At 45.4% G+C, this 22444-nt stretch overlaps 1 protein-coding gene across 1 annotated transcript; it reads left to right on the top strand.

Moving 5' to 3' along the window:
* Positions 1-9649: 9649 nt before the first annotated feature.
* On the top strand, positions 9650-20309 carry LOC121270340 (zinc finger protein 239-like). Its single transcript, XM_041175633.1, has 2 exons — positions 9650-9663; positions 18735-20309. Exons 1-2 carry the CDS (start codon positions 9650-9652, stop codon positions 19678-19680), a joined length of 960 nt encoding a protein of 319 aa, XP_041031567.1. The 3' UTR covers positions 19681-20309.
* The last annotated feature ends 2135 nt before the right edge of the window (positions 20310-22444 follow it).

The following is a 22444-nucleotide window of genomic DNA, read 5'->3' as shown; positions in this document are numbered from 1 at the left end:
CATCCCTAATTGCCCTTGAGAAGCTGGTGGTGAGCTGCTTTCTTGAACCACTGCAGCCTATGTGGTGTAGGTCCAATTTTCTGTAGCTGTTTGATACAACTGAGTGGCTTGATAGGTCACTTAAGAGTCAACCAAATTGCTGTGGGTCTGGACTCACCTGTCAGCCAGGTAAGGATGGCAGATTTCCTTCCCTAAAGGCATTTGTGAACCAGATGGATTTTACGACAATGGTTTCATGGTCATCATTAGACTGTTAATTCCAGATTTTTATTGAATTCAAATTTCATGATCTGCCGTGGATTTGAGGATTTGAACCTGGCTCCCCAGAGCATTACCTTGGGTCTCTGGATTACCAGTCCAGTGACAATAACGTTACACCACAGCCTCCCCAGGGAGGAGGGAGTGTGTGGGGGGTGGGGATTTGCAGCTTTGGGGGAACAAGAAAGGAAAAAATATTCCATAGAAATTGTCTGTTTTTAATTTCTATCATAGAGTTATAGAGTCATAGAGGTCTACAGCACAGATAAAGGCCCTTTGGCCCATCGAGTCTGTGCCAGTCAACACACAGGTTGCACCTGAACCGGAATGGAACCAGCATCCTTGCGGGGAGGTTTCCTAGCAGTGTTTGGGACGGTTTAAACTAACTTGGCGAGGGATGGGATCCTGAGAGGAGGTTCAGCATGGGGAGATGCACAGCCAAAATTAGAAGAGACTGCAAGTGAGTCTGGAAGGCATAGAAATTATAGGCCAGTGAAGGCATGAGGGAGTTTGGCAAGGTTGGATGGTATTTATCTTAATGCAAGGAATCTGACGAATAAGGCGGATGAGTTGAGGGCACAAATTAACACATGGAAGTATGTTGTCTTTACTGTCACAGAGACATGGTTGAGAGAGGTGCAGGATTGGCAGCTCAATGTTCCAGGAAATAGAGTCTTCAGGCGAGACAGGGAAGGAGGTAAAAGAGAAGGGGGTATCGCAATATTGATCAAGGAATCAATTACAACAGTAAGGAGGGATGACATCTTAGAAGGCTCCTCAAATGAAGCCATATGGTTAGAACTATCCTGGACTAACAGTGATGACTTTTGTACATTCCTTTAACAAGGTACTAGAATGGAAGGATTTGTGAATGAAAAACTCAAAGTAAACATCATGTTAAGATCTGGTTGAGTCAGTCGATTCATCAGGACCTAAATATCATCAGCCTTTGGAAGGAGAAATATCTTTCTGTTTTGTCTGTGGGGAAAGATTTAAAATATCAGTGTGACTGGAAAAGCACCGAGGCACACAGACACCGGAGCAAGAGTGATCACTTTGAGATGGTGGATGTGCAGAAGTTTATATGTAATCACAGAAGAACGTGTGTTGCTCTCATGAACAGGCAAATGCTGTTCGCATCTTGTTCACACATTTGGTGCCACCATCACCAAAGTTGCCCTCTGAAATTATCAGACAAGATCATAAGAAATAGGAGCAGGAGTAGGTCATTCAGCCCCTGGAGCCCGCTCTACCATTCAGTAAGATCATGGCTGATCTGAATGTGGCCTTAACTCCTCTTATCTGCCTGCAACCCTCCTCCCAGCATCGACCTGGTAGATGAAAACCTGCCTAACTCAGGCTTGAATTTATTCAATATTCGAGAGCAGCCTCCACTGCTCTCTGTGGAAGAGAATTCTGTGGAACAACCCTCTGAGGGAAAGAAATTCTCGTCATCTCCATCTTAAATGGGTGAATCCTCATCCTGAAACTGCGTCCCCGAGTTCTAGATACCCTCACGAGACGAAACATCCTCTCAGAATCTACCCTGTCAAGCTCCCTCCGACTCCTCCTGTTTCAATAAGATCACCTCTCATTCATCTAAACTCCAATGAGTATAGGCCCAACCTGCTCAACCTTTCCTCATCAGACAACCTCATCACCTCAGGAATTAGTCAGTTAACCTTCTCTGGACTGCCTTCGGTACAATTATATTCCTTTTTGAGCTTGTCTACCAAAAGGATCAGCTGTGGAAATAACAGCATTAAAACACAGATTTCATACACAAGCCTTTACATACTGCTTGGCAACCCAAAACTTGTTATTATCATTATAATAATAATTATTGCAATTGTTATTGCATATACTTGGCACATATACCGGCTGCTTGTTGTTGTGAAAAAATGCAAATTACACTGATCTAATTTTCCATGCTCTGCACACTATGGAAATTATGAATCGCCAGGATTCGCCACTCTGCAGAAACATTCAACTCTTCTTCCCCAGAAACCTACCTCGTGCAGGTCTTCCCTCTCCTCCAATCAATAGGATTTTAAAATCTGAGCTTGTCAACACCCCGTCACCTAGTCCTGACTCGCTTGGTCTTGACTTACAGGCACTTTTCACCGTTAGTGCCTTCCCGCACTCTCTGGGCCTTGGCCTTTCACACAGGCTGATGGATAAACAATACAGTCCCTGAGCAATGACAATCCACTTCTCCAGGATGACTGCTCTCTCCTGTGGCTTCATATCCAAGGTCCTGCGTGATAGTGTTGACGACCCACTCCCTGACCCTGTTGAACTGGGAGATGGACAGTAAGGGCCAGGCACTGGTTTCTTCTTGTGCCCCTGTAACCATCTGCACCTCAGGCAATGGTGAGTGAAGCAAGTTTTTTTTGAAGAGTTCCCATTTAAAAATCGAACAAACAAAGTCTAAAGATGTTCCCCAGTACCACGAACTACTTCCATAGTGAGTATCAACAAAAATTGTCTAGTTAATTTTATGTTTTGCCAGTGTGTGAATGACCATATAGACACTGGATAGATATATGTCCTGGGCAGTGGTGTAAAACGTGCAGCATCGCATCAGCCGCCCATCAATACTGGACGTCACGTAGAAGCAGTGGATAAGCCAATAAGGTAGGCCTTACACCACTGCCTGAGATGAATTTCTGACCCAAGACAGACAGACAGAGTGAAATCAAATATTATTTCTGACCAGAATATGTACTCTTCACAAACTCCATCTGTACAAACCAAAATGTTGGTCACACCAACTCTAATTACTAAACATATATTGTTGGATAAAATTAAATGCAACGGAATATTGCTTCCTTCCACGTTGGTCAGACCTGGTCTCCAAATGAAAACCAAGAAAACCTTTCCAAACAAAAGCTTTGGGAAAGGCCAAGCATAAGGCAATTGAGAACTGCAGCAGCTATTCCTACAATATAGAAACTCTGTCCCAATTCGATTCAGACATGTCATCAGAAAAAGTGGATGACTATTCAAAAAAAAAAGGCCAATATTAGGAGGAGTGACCAAAATAGTGACAGATATCGATCCTGCATCTATGTGGCCATTCATACACTTGGTCACTTACTAAACATGTCGAAGCGGCACGGTGAAGCACTCACTGACAGAAGTAAACAGATTTCCCGCTGTGAGCTGTACCTCTGTCGGACAGACATCTCCCAGTCTCTGTCTGACTCTCTCCTGCAGCTTCCTGTCATGTTTCAGTTGGACGAGGAATCCTCACCGCTTGAGCTTGAAAACACCATTGATTGTTCAGCAAGTGGAAAGGCACCCGGCTCGATGGAATTCCAGCTGAAGCGGTCAAGCACGGACAGTCCCATCGCCCCCCGCCGCGCCTTCATGACCACCTCCTTCTCTGTTGGGAGGTAGGATCCGTTCCAAAGGACACGTGCGACACAAAAAAAAAATCACGACAATAAACAAAAACAAAGGTGATGGAGGAGATTGCAACCCCTGCAGGGACATCTGACTCCTTAGCATCACTGTGGCAGGCCTCCGCTGGATCATGCTTCAATCTGAGGGACAAAGAAGCTCCACGAGCTCCTGGCAGTTGTTGGAAGGTCTGGATGGAGGAGACAGGGGAGAGGGAGAGCCCTTCAAAAAGAATTAACGTGTTGGAGATATTAAAAAGACACAATACCTCTGTGTGTTTAACACAAAGCCGATTAATTTGACTTATATCCAGAATATTTCCCCGATAACTGGGCTGGAGTTTATTAACGCCAGTGGACACAGACCCCAATGAACAGGGTTCGGTCCTGGGTGTGATGAACAGCAAAATCCAGTCACTGTAGTTCCTTGTGAATTCGCTGGTGCCTCAGCAGTTTGGATCCCTTCCCATACTGCGGGCAGGTGAATGGCCTCTCCCCAGCATGAACTCGCTGATGTGTCAGCAGGGTAGATGACTGAATGAATCCCTTCCCACTATCGGGACAGGTGAACAGCCTCTCCCCAGTGTGAATTCACTGGTGTACACTGAGGTCAGGTGATCTCTTGAACCCAGTCCCACAGTGAGAGCACCTCAACGGTCTCTCGTCAGTGTGAACACATTGATGGCGCATCAGATCCCCAGAACTTTTAAAGCACTTCCCGCAGACCGGTCATTTAAAAGGTCCCTTCTCAGTGTGAACTCGCTGATGATTCAGCAGGGTGGATAATTGAGTGAATCCCTTCCCACACTTGGAGTAGGTGATTGGTCTCTCCCTAGTGTGAAATCACTGGTGTGTCAGCAGGTTGGATGACTTAGTGAATCCCTTCCCGCACTCAGAGCAAGTGAACGGCCTCTCCCCGGTGTCAACCTGCTGGTGTTCAATGAGTTGAGATGATTGCCTGAACCCTGTCCTACAGTGAGAGCACCTGAATGGTCTCTCATGACTGTGAACACGAAGATGGAGTATCAGGTCCTGGGAACTTTTATAGTACTTCCCACAGTCTGATCATTGAATAGGTCTCTCGTCAGTGTGAATTTCTGGTGTGTCAGCATGTCAGATGACCGAGCGAATCCTTTCCCACACTCTGAGCAAGTAAATGGTTTCTCCCCAGTGTGAATATGCTGGTGTCTCAGCAGGTTGGAGCAGGTGAATGGTCTCTACCCAGTGTGAACTCACTGATGTTGCAGCTGGCTGGATGACCAAGTGAAACCCTTTCCACCTTTGGAGCAGGTGAATGGCCTCTCCCCAATGTGACTGGGTCGATGAGTTTCCAGCTCAGATGACAATCTGAATCCCTCCTCACAGTCTCCACATTTCTACGGTTTCTCTCCACTGTGAACGGTGCTTTTTCCTTCCATGTTCAAAATCCAACGATATTCAATGAATTGGGTGACTCCATCAGACCCTGATGTAATGTTATGCATCAGTTTCCCAACTGTAAATCCTCCCCTCCTAAAACCCCATGGAATTGATATAAAACAGTGAGGAGGGTATTCCCTCCAAGCCTGCAATTAACACATAGGCCAGTTGAAGAAGAGAAGTTACAATCCCCGATCACACAGTGACTACAGAGACTCAGGCTTCCTTTAACCAGTTTTATTCAAGCATATGCAAGGGAGCCACAATCATTCCTAAGAAGGAAGACCCAGCTCCCAGACTGATTACATTTCATTACGTTTGTACTTTTTCTGATCACAATACATTTGAGTACATTTGAATACATCCAATCAGTAACCAACACACAGGTACCATGTTAAAACTATTCTACTGAGTACATAAACATATGGTTCTGCTAACCAATTATTCTAAAGGATGTATACATAATTATATTATCCAATCAAAATTAAAACACGTACGGAGAAACCTTGATTCTCATAACTCAGAACTGTTTGTGTTTCATCAAAGCCCTCTCTTGTCTTTGTATGTCCTCTTATATCTAATCTAAACCATCTGCCCTGTCCCTATCTGAGACAGGAGTATACCTAGTCTAACTTTATGTTATGTTTTATCTTCAGTCCAGCTCTCAAGGCTTCAATGCACCATTGCAACACTTGAATGGTTCTACCTGTGCCTGGACATTAGCTCATCTCTTGAAACTGTAAATCACACAAAACTCAAAGCTCCTTTGTGTGCAATGTCCATCTGCTTACCCTCAGCTGTCAATAGGTTTAGCATCCATGGCTGCTTGGAGATTTTAAGTGTTCTTCAGTAAATTCTTACAGTGTTCTCATTTAGCATTTTTAATTTTCCCCTAACAACAGAAAAAAGGGAGTGAGTGGGAACCCACAAAAACTCAAAGGTCGATTGTGAAATTGAACTGAATCAATCTGGTAAATTGTGGGGCCAGCACGAGGAAAAAGTGACCATGAAAGGGAACCTGCCAACCAGTCTGGGCTACACAGGACTCTGGCCTCTACAAAAACACAAGGAATAGGAACAGGAGTAGACCATACGGGCTGTCGAGCCTGCTCCACCAATCAACATGATCATGCCTGATCTTGGACTTCAACATCACTTTCCTGCCTGCTCCCCATATTCCTCAACTCCCTGATAGACCAAAATTCTCTCCATCTCAGCTTTAAATATGTTTTTTGGTGGCGCATCCTCAACCATCTGGGCTAGAGAATTCCATATGACAAGAGTGTCAGGGAGGAAGAAAGAGAGAGAAGGAAGAGACCATAAGACGTAGGAGTAAAGTACACCATTCAGACCATTGAGTCTGCTCCGCCATTCATTGAGATCATGGCTGATCTGATAATCCTCAACTCCACTTTCCTGCCTTTTCCCAAGAATGCTTGAATCCCTTACTGATTAAAAATCTGTTGTTCTCAGCCTTGAATATAGTTAATGACCCAGCCCCTACAGCCCTCTGCAGTAAAGAATTCCACAGATTCACTAAACCATGAGAGAAGAAATTCATCCTCATCTCTGTCTTAAATTGGTGACCCCTTACTCTGAAATTATGCCCTCTGGTCCTAGACTCTCCCACAAAGGGAAACAACCTCTCAGCATCTACCCTGTCAAGCCTCCTAAGAATCTTATATGTTTCAATAAGGCCGCCTCTCATTCTTCTAAACTCCAATGAATACATACCCAACCTTTGCAACCTCTCCTCATAAGAAAATCCCTCCATTCCCGGGATCAACCTAGTGAACATTCCCTGGACTGCCTCCAATGCCAGCATATCTTTGCTTAGATAAGGGGACCAAAACTGTTCACAGTATTCTAGATGTGGTCTAACTAGTTCCTTGTATAGTTTTAGCAAGACTTCTCTATGTTTATACTCCATTCTCTTTGAAATAAAGGCCAACATTCCAGTTGCCTTCCCCATTACCTGTTGAACTTGTATGTTAGCTTTTTGGGATTCATGCACGAGGACCCCCAAATCCCTCTGTGCTGCAGCTTTTTGCAGTCTTTCTCCATTTAAATAATATTCAACTTCTCTATTCTTCCTGCCAAAGCACATTTTCCCACATTATATTCCATCTGCCAAGTTTTTGCTCACTCACTTAACCCGTCGAAATCCATCTGTAGATTCTTTGTGTCATCCTCACCACTTGCCTTCCCACCTATTCTTGCATCATCCGCAAACTTGGCGAGAGTACATTCACTTCCCTCATCCAAGTCATTAATGTGTATTATAAATAACTGTAGCCCCAGCACTGATCCCTGTGGCACTCCAATGGTTACAGTTTGCCATCCTGAAAATGCCCCCTGTATCCCAACTCTCTGTCTTCTATTAGTTAGCCAATCCTCTATCCATGCTAACATAATACCCCCAACACCATGGGCTCTTATCTTATTAAGTAGCCTCTGTGTGGTACCTTACCGAATGCCTTTTGTAAATCCAAAAGACTGCTTGTTCTATCTACTTGTTCCCCTTTATCTATCCTGTTTGTTACCTCCTCACAGAATTCTAATAAATTTGTCAGGTATGATTTCCCCTTCATGAAGCCATGCTGACTCTGCTTGATTAGATTATGTATTTTTAAATGCTCTGCTACAACATCCTTCATAATAGACTCTAACATTTTCCCAATGACTGATGTTAAGTTAACTGGCCAATAGTTACCTGTTTTTTGTCTCCCTCCCTTTTTGAATAAGGGTGTTACATTGACTGTTCTCCAATCCTCTGGGACTTTTCCAGAATCAAAGGACTCTTGGAAGATTACATCCACTATCTCAGTAGCTACTTCCTTTAATATTCTATGATGCAATCTATCAGATCCAGGGGATTTATCAGGCTTTAGCCCCATGAGTTTCCCTAGTACTTTAACTCGTGATAGTTATTGTATTTATTTCCTACCTCACTTTTGCCCCTTGATTATTTTGTATTTTTGGAATGCTCTTAGTGTCTTCTACCGTACAGACTGAAGCAAAGTATTTATTCAACTCCTCTGCCATTTCCTTGTTCCCTATTATTATTTCCCCAGCCTCATTCTATAAGGGGCCTATATTCACTTTGGTCTCTCTCTTCCTTTTTACATATTTAGAGAAGCTCTTACTGTCTGTTTTAATACTACTTGCTATTTTACCCTCAAAGTTCATTTTCTCCCTCTTTTCTTTTTGGTTATTTTTTGTTGGCTTTTAAAATGTTCCCAATCCTCTGGATTGCAACTAATCTTTGCCACATGGTATGTTTTTTCTTTCAATTTGATACTATCCTTAACTTCCTTGGGTAACCATGTTTGGTTTATCCCCTTCCGACAATCCTTCTTCCTCACTGGGATAGACCTTTGTTGTGAATCATGAACTATTTTGTTAAAAGTCTGACATTGTTCATCAACCATCTTTTCTGCTAATCTCCTTTCCCAGTCCATTCCAGCCAACTCTGCCCTAATTCCTCTGTAATTACCCTTATTTAAGTTTAGCACAGTTGTTTCCAACCCAAGTTTCTCACTCTCAAACCGAATGTTAAATTCTACCATGTTATGGACACTGTTTCCTAGGGGATCTTTTACTCTGAGATCACTTATTAAACGTCCCCTCATTACACATCACCAGATCTAAAATAGCCTGATCCCTGATTGGATCCACAACATATTGTTATAGGAAACTGTCCCAAATACGCTCTTTGAATTCTTGCTCGTGGCAACCTCTGCCAGTTTGATTTTAGCAATCTACATGAAGATTAAAGTCACCCATGACTAATGTACTAACTTTTTCACATGCCCTCATTATCTCCTAATTTATTCGCTGTCCGACAGCATAGCTACTGTTAGGGGGCCTATAGACTACTCCCACCAGTGTCTTCTTCCCCTTGTTATTTCTTACCTCCACCCATATGAATTCTACTTCTTCTGATTCAAGATCATTTCTTGCTATCGTACTTATTCCAACACGTACATACAAAGCTACCCCACCACTCTTTCCTTCCTGCCTGTCCTTTTGAAAAGTCACATACCCCTGAATATTTAGTTCCCAGCTTTGATCACCTTGTAACTATGTCTCCATAATGGCTATCAGATCATACCTATTAACCTATTTGTGTTGTTAATTCATTTATTTTGTTCCGAATACTATGTGCATTTAATTAACTGGAGTACTGCTTTGGGCTGCAGTAGAGTGCTTAAGTTGGAATTTGGTGACTGAGGGAATTTAAGAGTTAATTTCTATCTAAAGTCAAGGCTTTCTTTAATTTAGCAACTAACTAAAAGTTGCTGTTTGGGTTGGAAGTAGGTGAGTTTTAGGCCAGCTTTAAAACAGGGTTTATACAGGCTCTGCTTGCAGCTACAACTAGTTAATTAGATAACTGGCTTAAACAGGTTTTAAGAGGCTAGATTCAGAGAGTATAAAAACAGGCCATCTTACAGGGCTGACTTTGTCTGTACTAGAGTGCTGCTTTGGGCTGCAGAAGAGTGCTTCAGCTGGAGTTTGGTGACTGAGGGAGCTCGGTGAGGAGGGAACAAGGTGGTCCTTTGAGTACCATGAGTATAGTTGGGTAAGTGTTTACTACTTTTATTGTTTATTGTTGTTAAGGTCTTATTTTGTGGTTCATCATTTGTAAGGGCTATATTCTGTAACAATGAGGAGCAGAAAAGAAGGGCCCTAGAGTAATTGATATTATTTGATATTAAGTATCTTCCAAAAGGTTTAATTTAATTTAAAGGGGTAAGTCATGGCAGGAGAGCTCAAAGCCATGGTATGCTCCTCCTGCTCTATGTGGGAAGCTGGGAACATTTCCAGTGCCAAGGGCCAGCATGTGTGCAGGATGTGTCTCCAGCTGCAGCTCCTGGAAGCCCGGTTTTCAGAGCTGGAGCCGGGGCTGGCGACACTGTGGCACATCCGTGAGGTGGAGTGTATCGTGGATAGCATGTATTGAGAGGTGGCCACACCGCAGGCTAAGAGTCCACAGGCAGGAAGGGAATGGATGACCACCAGGCAGAGCAAGAGGACTAGGCAGGCAGTGCAGGAATCTCCTGTAGCTATTCCCCTGCAAAACAGATATACTGTTTTGGATACTGTTGAGGGGAATGGCCTCTTAGGGGAAAGCAGCAACAGCCAAATTCTTTATGCCATGGTTGGCTCTGATGCACAGGGGAGGAGTAAAAAGTGTGCAAATGCAATAGTTATAAGGGATTCAATTGTAAGGGGAATAGATAGGCATTTCTGTGGCCACAAACGAGACTCAAGGATGGTATGTTGCCCCCCCTGATGCAAGGGTCAAGGATGTCTCAGAGCAGCTACAGGACGTTCTGAAGGGGGAGGGTGAAGAGCCAGTGGTCTTGGTACACATTGGTACAAACGACATAGGTAAAAAAAGGGATGAGGTCCTAAAAGCAGAATATAGGGAGTTAGGAAGTAAGTTGAAAATGGGACCTCAAAGGTAGTGATCTCAGGATTATTACCAGTGCCACGTGCTAGTCAGAGTATAAATAGCAGGATATATCGGATGAATACGTGGCTGAAGAGATGGTGTGAGGGGGAGGGTTTCAGATTCCTGGGACATTGGGACTGGTTCTGGGGGAGGTGAGACCAGTACAAACTGGACGGGTTACACCTGGGCAGGACCGGGACTGATGTCCTAGAAGGAACATTTGCTAGAGTGGTTATGGAAGGGTTTAAACTAAGATGGCAGGGGGATGAGAACCTATGCAAGGAGTCAGAGGAGGGGGCATCAAGGACAAGGACAAAAGACAGAAAGGGGAATAAGAAAAGTGACAGGCAGAGAAATCAAGGGCAAGAATCAAACAAGCCCTCAGTGAAAAATAGTGGGAACAGGACAAGTAATGTTAAAATAACAAGCCTTAAGGCTTTGTGCCTTAATGCGAGGAGCATTCACAATAAAGTTGATAAATTAACTGCGCAAAAAGATGTAAACAGGTATGATATAGTCGGGATTACGGAGACATGGCTACAGGGTGACCAGGGATGGGAACTGAACATCCAGGGGTATTCAGTGTTTATCAAGGACAGACAAAAAGGTAAAGGCAGTGCAGTTAGTGCAATGCTGGCTAAAGAGGAAATTACTGCAATAGTGAAGAAAGATATTAGCTCTGATGATATGGAATCTGTATGGTTAGAGCTGAGAAACACCAAGGGTCACAACACTTCAGTGGGGGTTGTATACAGACCCCCAAACTGTAGTGGTGATGTTGCGAATGGCATTAAACAGGAAATTAGAGACGCATGCAATAAAGGAACATCTGTAATTATGGGTTACTTTAAATTGCATATAGATTGGGCACATCAAATTAGTAACAATACCATACAGGAGGAATTCCTGGAGTGTATTCAAGATAGTTTTCTGGACCAATATGTTGAGAAACCAACTAGAGAACAGGCCATCCAAGACTGGGTATTGTGTAATGAGAAAGGAATAATTGGAAATCTAGTTGTGCGAGGCCCCTTGGGGATGAGCGACCATAACATGATAGAATTCTTCATCAAGATGGAGAGTGACATAGTTGATCCTGAGACCAGGGTTCTGAATCTTAATAAAGGAAACTACGATGGTATGAGGGTATGTTGGCTATGATGCATTGGGAAACGTGACTTAAAGGGATGATGGTGGATAGGCAATGGCAAACATTCAAAGAGCGCGAGGGTGAACCTCAACAATTGTTTATTCCCATCTGGCGCAAAAGTAAAACAGGGAAGGTGGCCAAACCATGGCTTACAAGGGAAATTAGCGATAGTATTAGATCCAAGAAAGAGACAGACAAATTGGCCAGAAAAAACAACAGACCTGAGGATTTGGAGCAGTTTAGAATTCAGCAAAGGAGGACCAAGGGATTGATGAAGAAGGGGAAAATTGAGTACGAGTGTAAGCTTGTGGGGAACATAAAAACTGATTGTAAAAGTTTCTATCGGTATGTGAAGAGAAAAGATTGCTGAAGACAAATGTAAGTCCCTTACAGTCAGAAACAAAGAAATTTATAATGGGGAACAAAGAAATGGCTGACCAACTAAATACATGATTTGGTCCTGTCTTCACAAAGGACACAAATAACATACCAGAAATTTTGGGGAACACAAGGTTTAGTGAGAGGGAGGAACTGAAAGAAATCAGTATGAGTAGGGAAATGATATTGGGGAAATTGATGGGATTGAAGGCCAATAAATCCCCGGGGCCTGATAATCTACACCCCAGAGTACTTAAGGAAGTGGCCCTGGAAATAGTGAATTCATTGGTGGTCATCTTCCGTGATTCTATAAACTCTGGAACAGTTCCTACAGATTGGAGGGTAGCTGATGTAACCCCACTACTTAAAAAGGGAGGTAGAGAGAAAACGGAATTATAGACCAGTCAGCCTGACGTTGGTAGTGGGGAAAATTCTAGAGTCCATTATAGAAGATTTAATAGCTGAGCACTTGGAAAACAGTGGCAGAATCAGACAGAGTCAGCATGGATTTATGAAAGGGAAATCATGCTTGACAAATCTACTGGAATTTTTCAAGGACATAACAAATAGAGTTGATGAGGGGGAGCCAGTGGATGTGGTATATTTGGAAAGTCCCACATAAGAGATTAGCGTGTAAAATTAAAGCACATGGGATTGGGGGTAGTGCATTGAGATGGATAGAAAACTGGTTGGCAGACAGGAAAGAAAGAGAAGGAATAAACGGGTCTTTTTCTGAATGGCAGGCAGTGACTAGTGGGGCACCGCAGGGATCGGTGCTGGGACCCCAGCTATTCACAATATATATTAACGATTTACATGAGGGAACTAAATGTAATATCTCCAAATTTGCAGATGACACAAGGCTGGGTGAGAGAGGGAGCTGTGAGGAGGATGCAGAGATGCTTCAGTGTGATTTGGACAAGCTGAGTGAGTGGAAAAATGCATGGCAGATGCAGTATAATGTGGATAAATGTGAGGTTATTCACTTTGGTAGCAAAAACAGGAAGGCAGATTATTATCTGAATGGCTATAAATTAAGAGAGGAGAATGTGCAACAAGACCTGGGTGTTCTCGTACACTAGTTTCTGAGGGTAAGCATGCAGGTGCAGCAGGTGGTAAAGAAAGCAAATGGTATGTTGGCCTTCATAGCCAGAGGATTCGCATACAGGAACAGGGATGTCTTGCTGCAATTATACAGGGCCTTGGTGAGACCACACTTGGAATATTGGGTGCATTTATGGCCTCCTTATCTGAAGAAGGATGTTCTTGCTATAGGGGGAGTGCAGCGAAGGTTTACCAGACTGATTCCTGGGATGGTGGGACTGACATATGAGGAGAGATTCAGTCAGTTAGGATTACGTTTGCTGGAGTTCAGAAGAATGAGAGAGGAATCTCAGAGAAACCTATAAAATTCTAACAGGAGTAAACAGGGTAGATGCAGGAAGGATGTTCCCGATGGTGGGGGAAGTCCAGGACCAGGGGTCACAGTCTGAGGATACAGGATAGACCATTTAGGACTGAGGTGAGGAGAAATTTCTTCACCCAGAGAGTGGTGAGCCTGTGGAATTCGCTACCACAGAAAATAGTTGAAGCCAAAACATTGTATGTTTTCAAGAAGGAGTTAGATATTGCTCTTGGGGTGAAAGGGGTCAAAGGATAGGGGGAGAAAGCGGGAGCAGGCTATTGAGTTGGATGATCAGCCATGATCATAATGAATGGCGGAGCAGGCTTGAAGGCCTGAATGGCCTATTCCTGCTCCTATTTTCTTTGTTTCTATATTCTATGTTAAGTAAAGAGCCATACATTTTGCCTTTTTTTATACCATTTTTCACCCTTTGACCCTATTTGCTGCTTTTTTTAATGTTTGTATACTCTGTCCTCCCTGTCACACTCTGGTATCATCACCTAAATTACTGCCCTGCAATGCTGCCATATCGTTATTTTTTGTAAGCCTACGTATCCCCTCTCCAGAACCCTCCTCCCCCACCACATCTACTTAGTTTAAAGCCCTCGCTACAGCCCAAGTTCTTCGATTCGCCATGACACTGGTCCCAGTATGGTCCAAGTGAAGCCTGTCCCAGCAGAACAGCTCGCTACTCCCCCAGCTCTTGTGCCAGTGCTCCATGAGCTGAAACCCATTCCTCCCACACCAATCTTTGAGCCATGCATTTAACTCCTTGACTTTATTTGCCCGATGCCAGTTTGCCCATGATTTAGGTCGTAAACCCAAGCTTACCTTAGAGGTACTGCTTTTTAACTTAGCTCATAACTGTTCAAACTCTTTCAGCAGAACCTCCTTTCTTGTCCTGTCAATGTCGTTGGTACCAATATGAATGACAACAACTGGATCTGGACTGTAACATCTTCAATCCCCACTGTTGGTCTTCTCCAGAAGGACTGTTGTAGACAGAAGGACTATTTCCTCCTCTGTGACATTCTACTGCATCGACCTATTTGCTGCTGAAACCCTCATTTATCCCTTTTCTCCCTCTAGACCTGCCCATTCCAAATCTCTCCTAGCCTTCCTCTCACATTCCACCCCCTATAAATCTGGAACACCAGTCCCTGTATCCTAAGTCACAGTTAGTCCCATTCACCCACTACCCCGTAATCATTGATCTACATTGATTCCCGTTCTGGCAATGCATCAATTTTACAATTCCCACATTTTATTTCAAATCCCTCCAGGATCTCACTCCTCCCTATCTCTGTAACCACCTCCAGCCTTGACATCCCTCCGAGATGTTTCTGCTTGTCCAATTCTGGACTCTTGTACATCCCCAATTTTCATCACTCCACCAGTGCCGGGCCTGCATTCAGCTGCCTGGGTGATTAACTCTGGATTCCCTCCCTCGCCATCTCCACCTCGCTAACTTTCTCTCCTCTCCTTTAAGAGGGTCCTTAAAACCTGCTTCTTTCATCACCTGTCCTAATACCTCTTTTTGTTATTTCACGTTGAAGTTTGTTTGATAACATTGTGTGGCAGACAGAGCAGTTTCTGAAGAACACAGGACTGTGGGTAATCCAGCCACCATTAGAGACCAAGTCTCAGTTAATCTTTATCTTAATCTGGCAAAGTGAGGGCAAGTTTCTGCTGCCATAGGGATTGTAAACTAAGAAAGACCAAGTTTCAATGTCTTCCATTTGCACCATGTGATAATTGTTGTTGGTCAATCCTGACAATGAATCTCTATCAATAAGTCTGTGACAGATCAATGCACCATTGTTATCCTCATTTTATATTTTACAGATTTAAAGGAAAGCAGGATAACACTTAAAGAGAGTGAACTGTGGACAACATTAGCTTACACAAGGAAATTTGGTGATCAGCAGTTTGGTGAGAATACAGTCAATCACAGAATTGTTTATAGCATTAGACCATTTGGCCCATCATGAGCAGGAGGTGGGTCGAATGGACTAGATGAGATCTGAGAGGGCATGAGGGGAGATTGGAGTGAAACTAGAGAGAGAAGTGGTTTCAGGGCTCAGGGAAGGGGAATTTCAGAGGCAGTTGTCCTGGTAGATTAGTGGAAGGGAAGGAAGCAGCAGAGGCAGCTGATCAGATTGTTTCAATCTTAATGGCAAAGAAACTCCATGAGCAACTCAAACGTGTTGTTGGAGGTGAGGATGGAGGAGACAGGGGAGAAGGAGAGCAATTCAAAAGGAACTAACTTGTGCCAGAGACATTAAAAAGGCTCAACACTGTGTGTTTAACATAAAGCTGATCTACTTGACTTTTGTCCAGAATATTACCCCAAATAACTGGGCTAGAGTTTATTAACATCAGCAGAAACAGACATCAATGAGCATGGAACGGTTCTGAATGTGATTAACAGAAAAATCCAATCACTGCAGCTACTTGTGAACGCTCTGGTATCTTAGCAGGGTGGATGACTGAGTGAATCCCTTCCCACATTTGGAACAAGTGAACAGTCTGTCCCCAGTGTGAACTCACTGGTGCATCAGCAGGGTGGATGACCGAGTGAATGTCTTCTCACATTCAGAGTAGCTGAATGGTCTCTCCCCAGTGTGAATTTGCTGGTGTTTCAGCAGGTGGGATGACTGAGTGAATCTCTGCCCACATCCTGAGCAGTTGAATGGCCTCTCCCTGATGTGAATGCATTGATGAATTTCCAGCTGGGATAGGTAAGCAAATCCCTTCTCACAGTCCCCTCATTTCCATGGTTTCTCTGCAGTGTGACTGTGCTTGTATCTCAACAAGTCAACTGATCAGCTGAAGCTTTGTTTATATACAGAACATATGCACAGCTTCTTCCCACTGTGAAAGATGCTTTTTCCTTCCATGTTCAAAATCCAATCACATTTATGTTATGATAAATTGGGTGACTCAGTCAGATCCTGGTGTCATTTTTTTTTGTGAGAGTTTCCCGACTGCAAATCCTCCCCTTCTGACACCCTGTGAAATCTAGTTAAAACTAAAAAAGGGGGATTGAGAGGGAACCCGCAAAAACACAAAGGCAGTTTGTGAAATTGAGTTGAATGAATCTGATGATTTGTGGGGCCGGCACCAGGCAAACAGCATGCTGCATTGTCATAAATTCCCAGCTGGTTCATTAGTGGAGGGGAACCGGCCTCTATGGGAGTACAGAGAGAGAGAGATGGGAGCAGCAGGGAGTGCGGGGGGTGGGGGGGCGGGGTGGGTGAAGGAGGGAGGTTTCAGTGTCTGAAACTCAAACCAGAGCTTTCAGAACCTCCCCAGCCCTCACTCTCTGTGACGTCAACAAGATGGCCACGCATGCACTCCTCTGAACCAACACGGCGGCTGTTAAACCTGGGCCCGATCCTGGGGGAAATAAAAACCCTGTGGGGTCTGATTCAGGGATTATGGCCTACCCCAGGAGCTTATGAAGCCTCTCCACCCTCCCCACCCCCACCCGCTGCTCCATTCGCCCCCCCTCACCCATTTCCAAAAGCCAGTCCCGCGCTCAGAGGGGCCCTGAGCAAGGTGGCACTGCGCATGCTCCAGAGACAGTCCAGCACTGCGCCTGTGCACTGGACTCCTGTAGGCTGAATAGAATCACAAAATTACAGAATCACACTGTGCCTTTGGCCCATCAAGTCTGCACCAACATGTGAGAAACACCTGACCTACCTACCTAATCCCATTTACCAGCACTTGGCCCATAGCCTTGAATGTTATGACCGGCCAAGTGCTTATCCAGGTACTTTTTAAGGGATGTGACCACCCTCCCAGGCAGTGCATTCCAGACCGTCACCACCCCCTGGGTAAAAAAGTTTTTCCTCACATCCCTCCCCAAACCTCCTACCCCTCATCTTGAACTTGTGTCCCCCTTGTGACTGACCCTTTAACTAAGGGGAACAGCTGCTCCCTATCCACCCTGTCCATACCCCTCATAATCTTGTACACCTCGATCAGGTCGCCCACCCCCCACCCTCAGTCTTCTCTGCTCCAACGAGAACAATCCAAGTCTATCCAACCTCTCTTCATAACTCAGGTGACGTGTCCTCTAAACAACCCCTCCTCCCTATTGATCGTCACCCTAACTAATTTTCCCCAATTCTCCTCCCCGAAGATGCAGACTCTATAGATCAGTTTCAGTCATCTGTTGCCTTCCACAATATGTCACCCTTACGCCTAAAGTCACCCAACTGCTTCGTTGAGGGAGCGTCACAGTCAACCCCACGTGCCCCTTCGTTTCAGACTCACCTCCTGCTGCGTAATGGCGGCCCGGGTTCCCACAAACCCGCGCGCTTGGGAAATCGCTGGATCCTCAGCGCAGGCGAGCTGGCCTGGACTGCGCATGTGCTGTGCTGGAGAGAAAGAGCGAGGGGTGGGAGGGAAACTGCGCATGTGCGGTGCGGAAGGGCGAGCGAGGGGAGAGAGAGCAACCGCGCATGTGCTTTGCGAGAGAGCGAGCGAGAAAGAAAGAGCAACTGCGCACGTGCGCGTTGTGGGGTGGGGGGGTGGTGGTGCGTGGAGTGTGTGCGCTGCGCATGTGCAGAGATGAGGGCGGGGCGCGTGCGGAAATCCGGCCAGACTGCGCATGTACGGAGAGAGTTGGGGGAACGGAAGAAAAGCCGAGCGCTGATTGATTGGAGGACCCGAGCCCCCCCACCCCCCCACCCCCCTTCAGTCCTCCAGTTGTTCCCATTGGCCAACAGCTCAGCGCGTCTCGAGGTCAAAGTTTCTCCGAGAGCCCAGGTGGGGCGGGTTCAGGTCTCTCACTGATTTCATGCGGGGGATTGACCAATGGGGGTTGGAGGTTGGGAGGTTTGGACAAGAGATGAAAGATTGTTCCATCGAAGCCAGAATTGCCTGTTCAGTGCTGACTTTTGCAACTCCTTTTCCCAGGATATTAGAAAGGGGAGGATCTACAGACAGAAACCTCAAGCCAAACATCACATCATTTTCTGACAGAGCCACTCAAGATTCATCGGGACCTGAATTTCACTGACCACTGATTCTGGGAGGAGAAGTGCGTGTCTGTTCTGTCGGCTTCAAAAGGTTTTAAACACCAGTGTGACTGGAAAAGCACCGACACACACACCCACCCGCTTGAGAGTTTCCAGCTGACTCACTGCGAAAGCAGCCTTACACAGCCCTGTAAAAACATCGCACCATTCACAGCGCTCAGAGACTGAGCAACTATTCTGTACCTGGACGAAGTTTGTGTTGATAATCGAGACGGAAGGACACACGCACCATGGAGAGACCATGGAAATGTGGGGACTGTGGGAAGGGATTCCGTTCCCCATCCGCGCTGGAAACTCACCGACGAGTTCACACTGGAGACCGGCCTTTCACCTGCTCTGAGTGTGGAAAGGGATTCACTCAGTCATCCCATCTGCTGTTACACCGGCGAGTTCACACTGGGGAGAGGCCGTTTACCTGCCCTGAGTGTGGGAAGGGATTCAGTGATTCATCCACCCTCCTGAAACACCAGCGAGTTCACACTGGGGAGAGACCATTCACCTGCTCTGAGTGTGGGAAGGGATTCACTCAGTTAACTGGCCTGCTGCGACACCGGCGAGTCCACACTGGGGAGTGTCCATTCACTTGCTCTGTGTGTGGGAAGGGCTTCACTCAGTTATCCAGTCTGCAGACACACAATCACATTCACACGGGGGAGAAGCCATTCACCTGCTCCATGTGTGGGAAGGGCTTCCGTGATTCATCCAGCTTGCGGAAGCACCGGCGATTTCACACCAGGGAGAAGCCGTTCACCTGCTCCATCTGTGAGAAGGGATTCAGTCAATCATCCAGCCTGCTGAGACACCATGGCAGTCACACCAATGAGAGACCTTTCAAATGCTCTGACTGTGGGGGTGCCTTTAAGAACTCTGAGGAATTAATGGTCCACCAGCGCATTCACACTGAGGAGAGACCGTTCAACTGCCCTCGCTGCACAAAGCGGTTTAGAACGTCATCCAGCCTGAGCAGACACCAGCGAGTTCACACAGGGGAGAGGCCGTTCATCTGCTCTGTGTGTGGGAAGGGATTCAGCCAGTCATCCACCTTAGTGACACACAAGCGAACTCACACTGGTGAGAGGCCATTCACCTGTTCTGTGTGTGGGAAGGGATTCACTCAGTCTTCTAACCTCCTGGCACACCAGCGAGTTCATAAATGATTACAGGAGCTGGATTCTGCTTTCATTGCTGCTGTTAATCACATCCAGGACTAAACCATGTTCATTCTGACAATTGGTGAAGTGGGAGCGTCAGAGGGTTTCTTTCTGCTGGACTGGACGGTCTCACGAAGTTGCTTCCAGTGAGCTGATGCTCTTTGAACCTGGGAATGCACATTTCCACTGAAATGATCCACAAAAGCTGATGAAGTACATTTATTTTATTCTGGATAGTAAATAGTGTTCTGTCCACAATGACAGGTAGATCTAAAATGAATACATTTGTCTCTGTTCCGTTGAGTCTACAGGAGAGGGCCAGGCTGTCGGCTCAATTGGTCTCTGTCAGTATTTATGTTCCACATCGGCCTCCACCCCACCCCGCTTCATCTCCCCCATCAGCATATCCTTCTATTCCTTTCTTCCTCATGTATGTATCTAGCTTCCCCTTCAATGTATTTATGCTGTTCACCTCAACCATTCACTGTGGGAGTGAGTTCCACATTCTCACCACTCACTGGGGAAAGAGGTTTCTCATGAAATCACTACTAGATTATTGAACCCCTTCATAATCTTAAAGTCTTCCATCAGGTCACCCTTCAGCCTTCTCTTTTCTAGAGAAAAGTGCCCCTACCAGCACCACCACCCCCCCCCCCCCCCCCCCTCCCCTCACCCTAGCAAGGGTTAGCATGGAGGTGATGGTGTAGTGGTATTGTTGCTGGACTAATAATCCAGAGAGCTGAGGTAATTTTCTGGGGAGCTGGGTTCAAATCCCAGATGGTGGAATTTAAATTCAATAAAAATCTGGAATTAAAAGTCTAATGATGACCATGAAACCATTGTTGATTGTTGTAAAAACCCATCTGGTTCATTAATGTCCTTTCGGGAAGGAAATCTGCTGGTCTGGCCTTCATGTGACTCCAGACCCACAGCAATGTGGTTGGCTTTTAAATGCCCTCTGAACAAGGCTAATCAGGGATGGGTAATAAATGCTGGCCTAGCCAGCAACATCCACATCCACATGCTCTAAGTTCTAAGTTTATTATTATGAATCTTTGTTGCCCCTTCTCCAGTGTCTATTTCCTTTTTTTAATTGGAGATCACAGATGTTGACAGTACTCTCAGTATAGTCTCCCCATTGGTCTAAACAAGTTGACATAACCTCCATGCTTTTCAATTCTGCCCCTCTAGAATGGAACCCTATATATAGGCCCCAAATTGAAGGAAGAAAGTGAAGTTCTGAGAGAAGTTGCTCGGGAGATTTATGCGAATGGCACCAGAGACGAGGGACTTCAGTGAGTTGGAGAGACTGGAGCAGCTGAAATTTCTCTCTTTAGATCATCGAGTCATGAGGGTGGAGAATGGGACCATTCAGCCCATCGAGTTCATGCCAGCTCTTTATGGACAGAATCAGTCAGTCCCATTGCCCCATTCTGTCGCTGACCCTGCAAGTTTATTTCCCACAAGTGCCCATCCAATTCCATTTCAAAAATTTTTATTTTCTCTGCTTCCACCACCCTCGTGGGCAGCCAGTTCCAGGTCATTACCATTCGCTATGTAAAAATATTCCTCCTCACAACGCCCTACTTCTCTTGACCACAACCTTGAAAACTTTGCCCCTCTTCCTTGCACCACCAGCTAATGGGAACAGCTTTTCTTTGTCCACCTTATCTAAATCTATTATTAACTTGTACACCTATATCAAATTGCCCCTCAACCTCCTTTGCTCCAAGGAGAACAGCCCCAGCTTCTCCAACCTAACCTTGTGGTTAAAATCCCTCATCCCTGGAACCATTCTGGTAAATATCCTCTCCACCCCCTCAGGGACCCTCACGCCCTTCCTAAAGTGCGGTGACCAGAACTGGATTCAATATGCTAGTTGTGGCCTAACCAGTACTTTAATAAAAGTTCAGTATAGCTTCCCTATTTTTCTTCTCAATATCTCTATTCCTGAAGCCCAAGATCCCATTTGCTTTGCTAATTCCTCTCTCGCTGTGTCCTGCCACCTTCAACGATCTCTGCACATGAACCCCCCAGGTCCCTCTGTCCCTGCTGACTCTTTAGAGCTGTGCCATTAAGTCTGCACTGCCTCTCCTGATCCCTTCTGCCAAATCACATCACCTCACGCTTCTCTGTTTTAAATTCCATCTGCCAGTTCAGAGAATGTTAAGGGGAAATTTAAGTGTCACACCAAACAGACAGGGAACAGGAGGCACTGCTTTCTTTGCCCTTTTATCCATCATTAAGATGAGCCCTCCTGATAAATGCACGCGAGGCTCATAGAAACACAGAAGGAGGCCATTCGGCCCGTCGTGATCATGCTGGTTGTTGCGAATATCTAGCTTCATAATTCATACGTTTTGGAAAATAACTTTGTTTGTGGATTGGAATTCTTTCAAAGGTGGATAGATGGAAACGCTTGGTTGAGAAACTGGTAAACACAACTCTGATGTTGAGTCAACAAACGTCACCTTTTAACAAGGTCAGAGTTGATTGTGAGGACAGTTAAGCAATGGATGACCCATCGTGACTGTTTATTGCTCACAGAAGGCAGTTTCAGTCATGAGCCTGCGGGCAGCTTGGTCAGTCAGCAGGAAGTGTGGGCCCAGGAGCTGTGAACCAGCTGTGGGACTAGAAGCCTAGAGGGCCGTTAGGAACTAGGGGTGTTCCTAATGTTTAAATCCCTCAGCAAGAAGGCAGTGAAGCCCACGCTTGGACTGAGGAGTCCACAGTTTTGAGGTCTTAAAGGAAAGTTCAAAGGTTGCTGAGC

The sequence above is a fragment of the Carcharodon carcharias genome, chromosome 27 (genome assembly GCF_017639515.1).
Source record: "Carcharodon carcharias isolate sCarCar2 chromosome 27, sCarCar2.pri, whole genome shotgun sequence".
Lineage (NCBI taxonomy): Eukaryota > Metazoa > Chordata > Chondrichthyes > Lamniformes > Lamnidae > Carcharodon > Carcharodon carcharias.
This window is presented reverse-complemented; position numbering and strand designations above follow the sequence as displayed.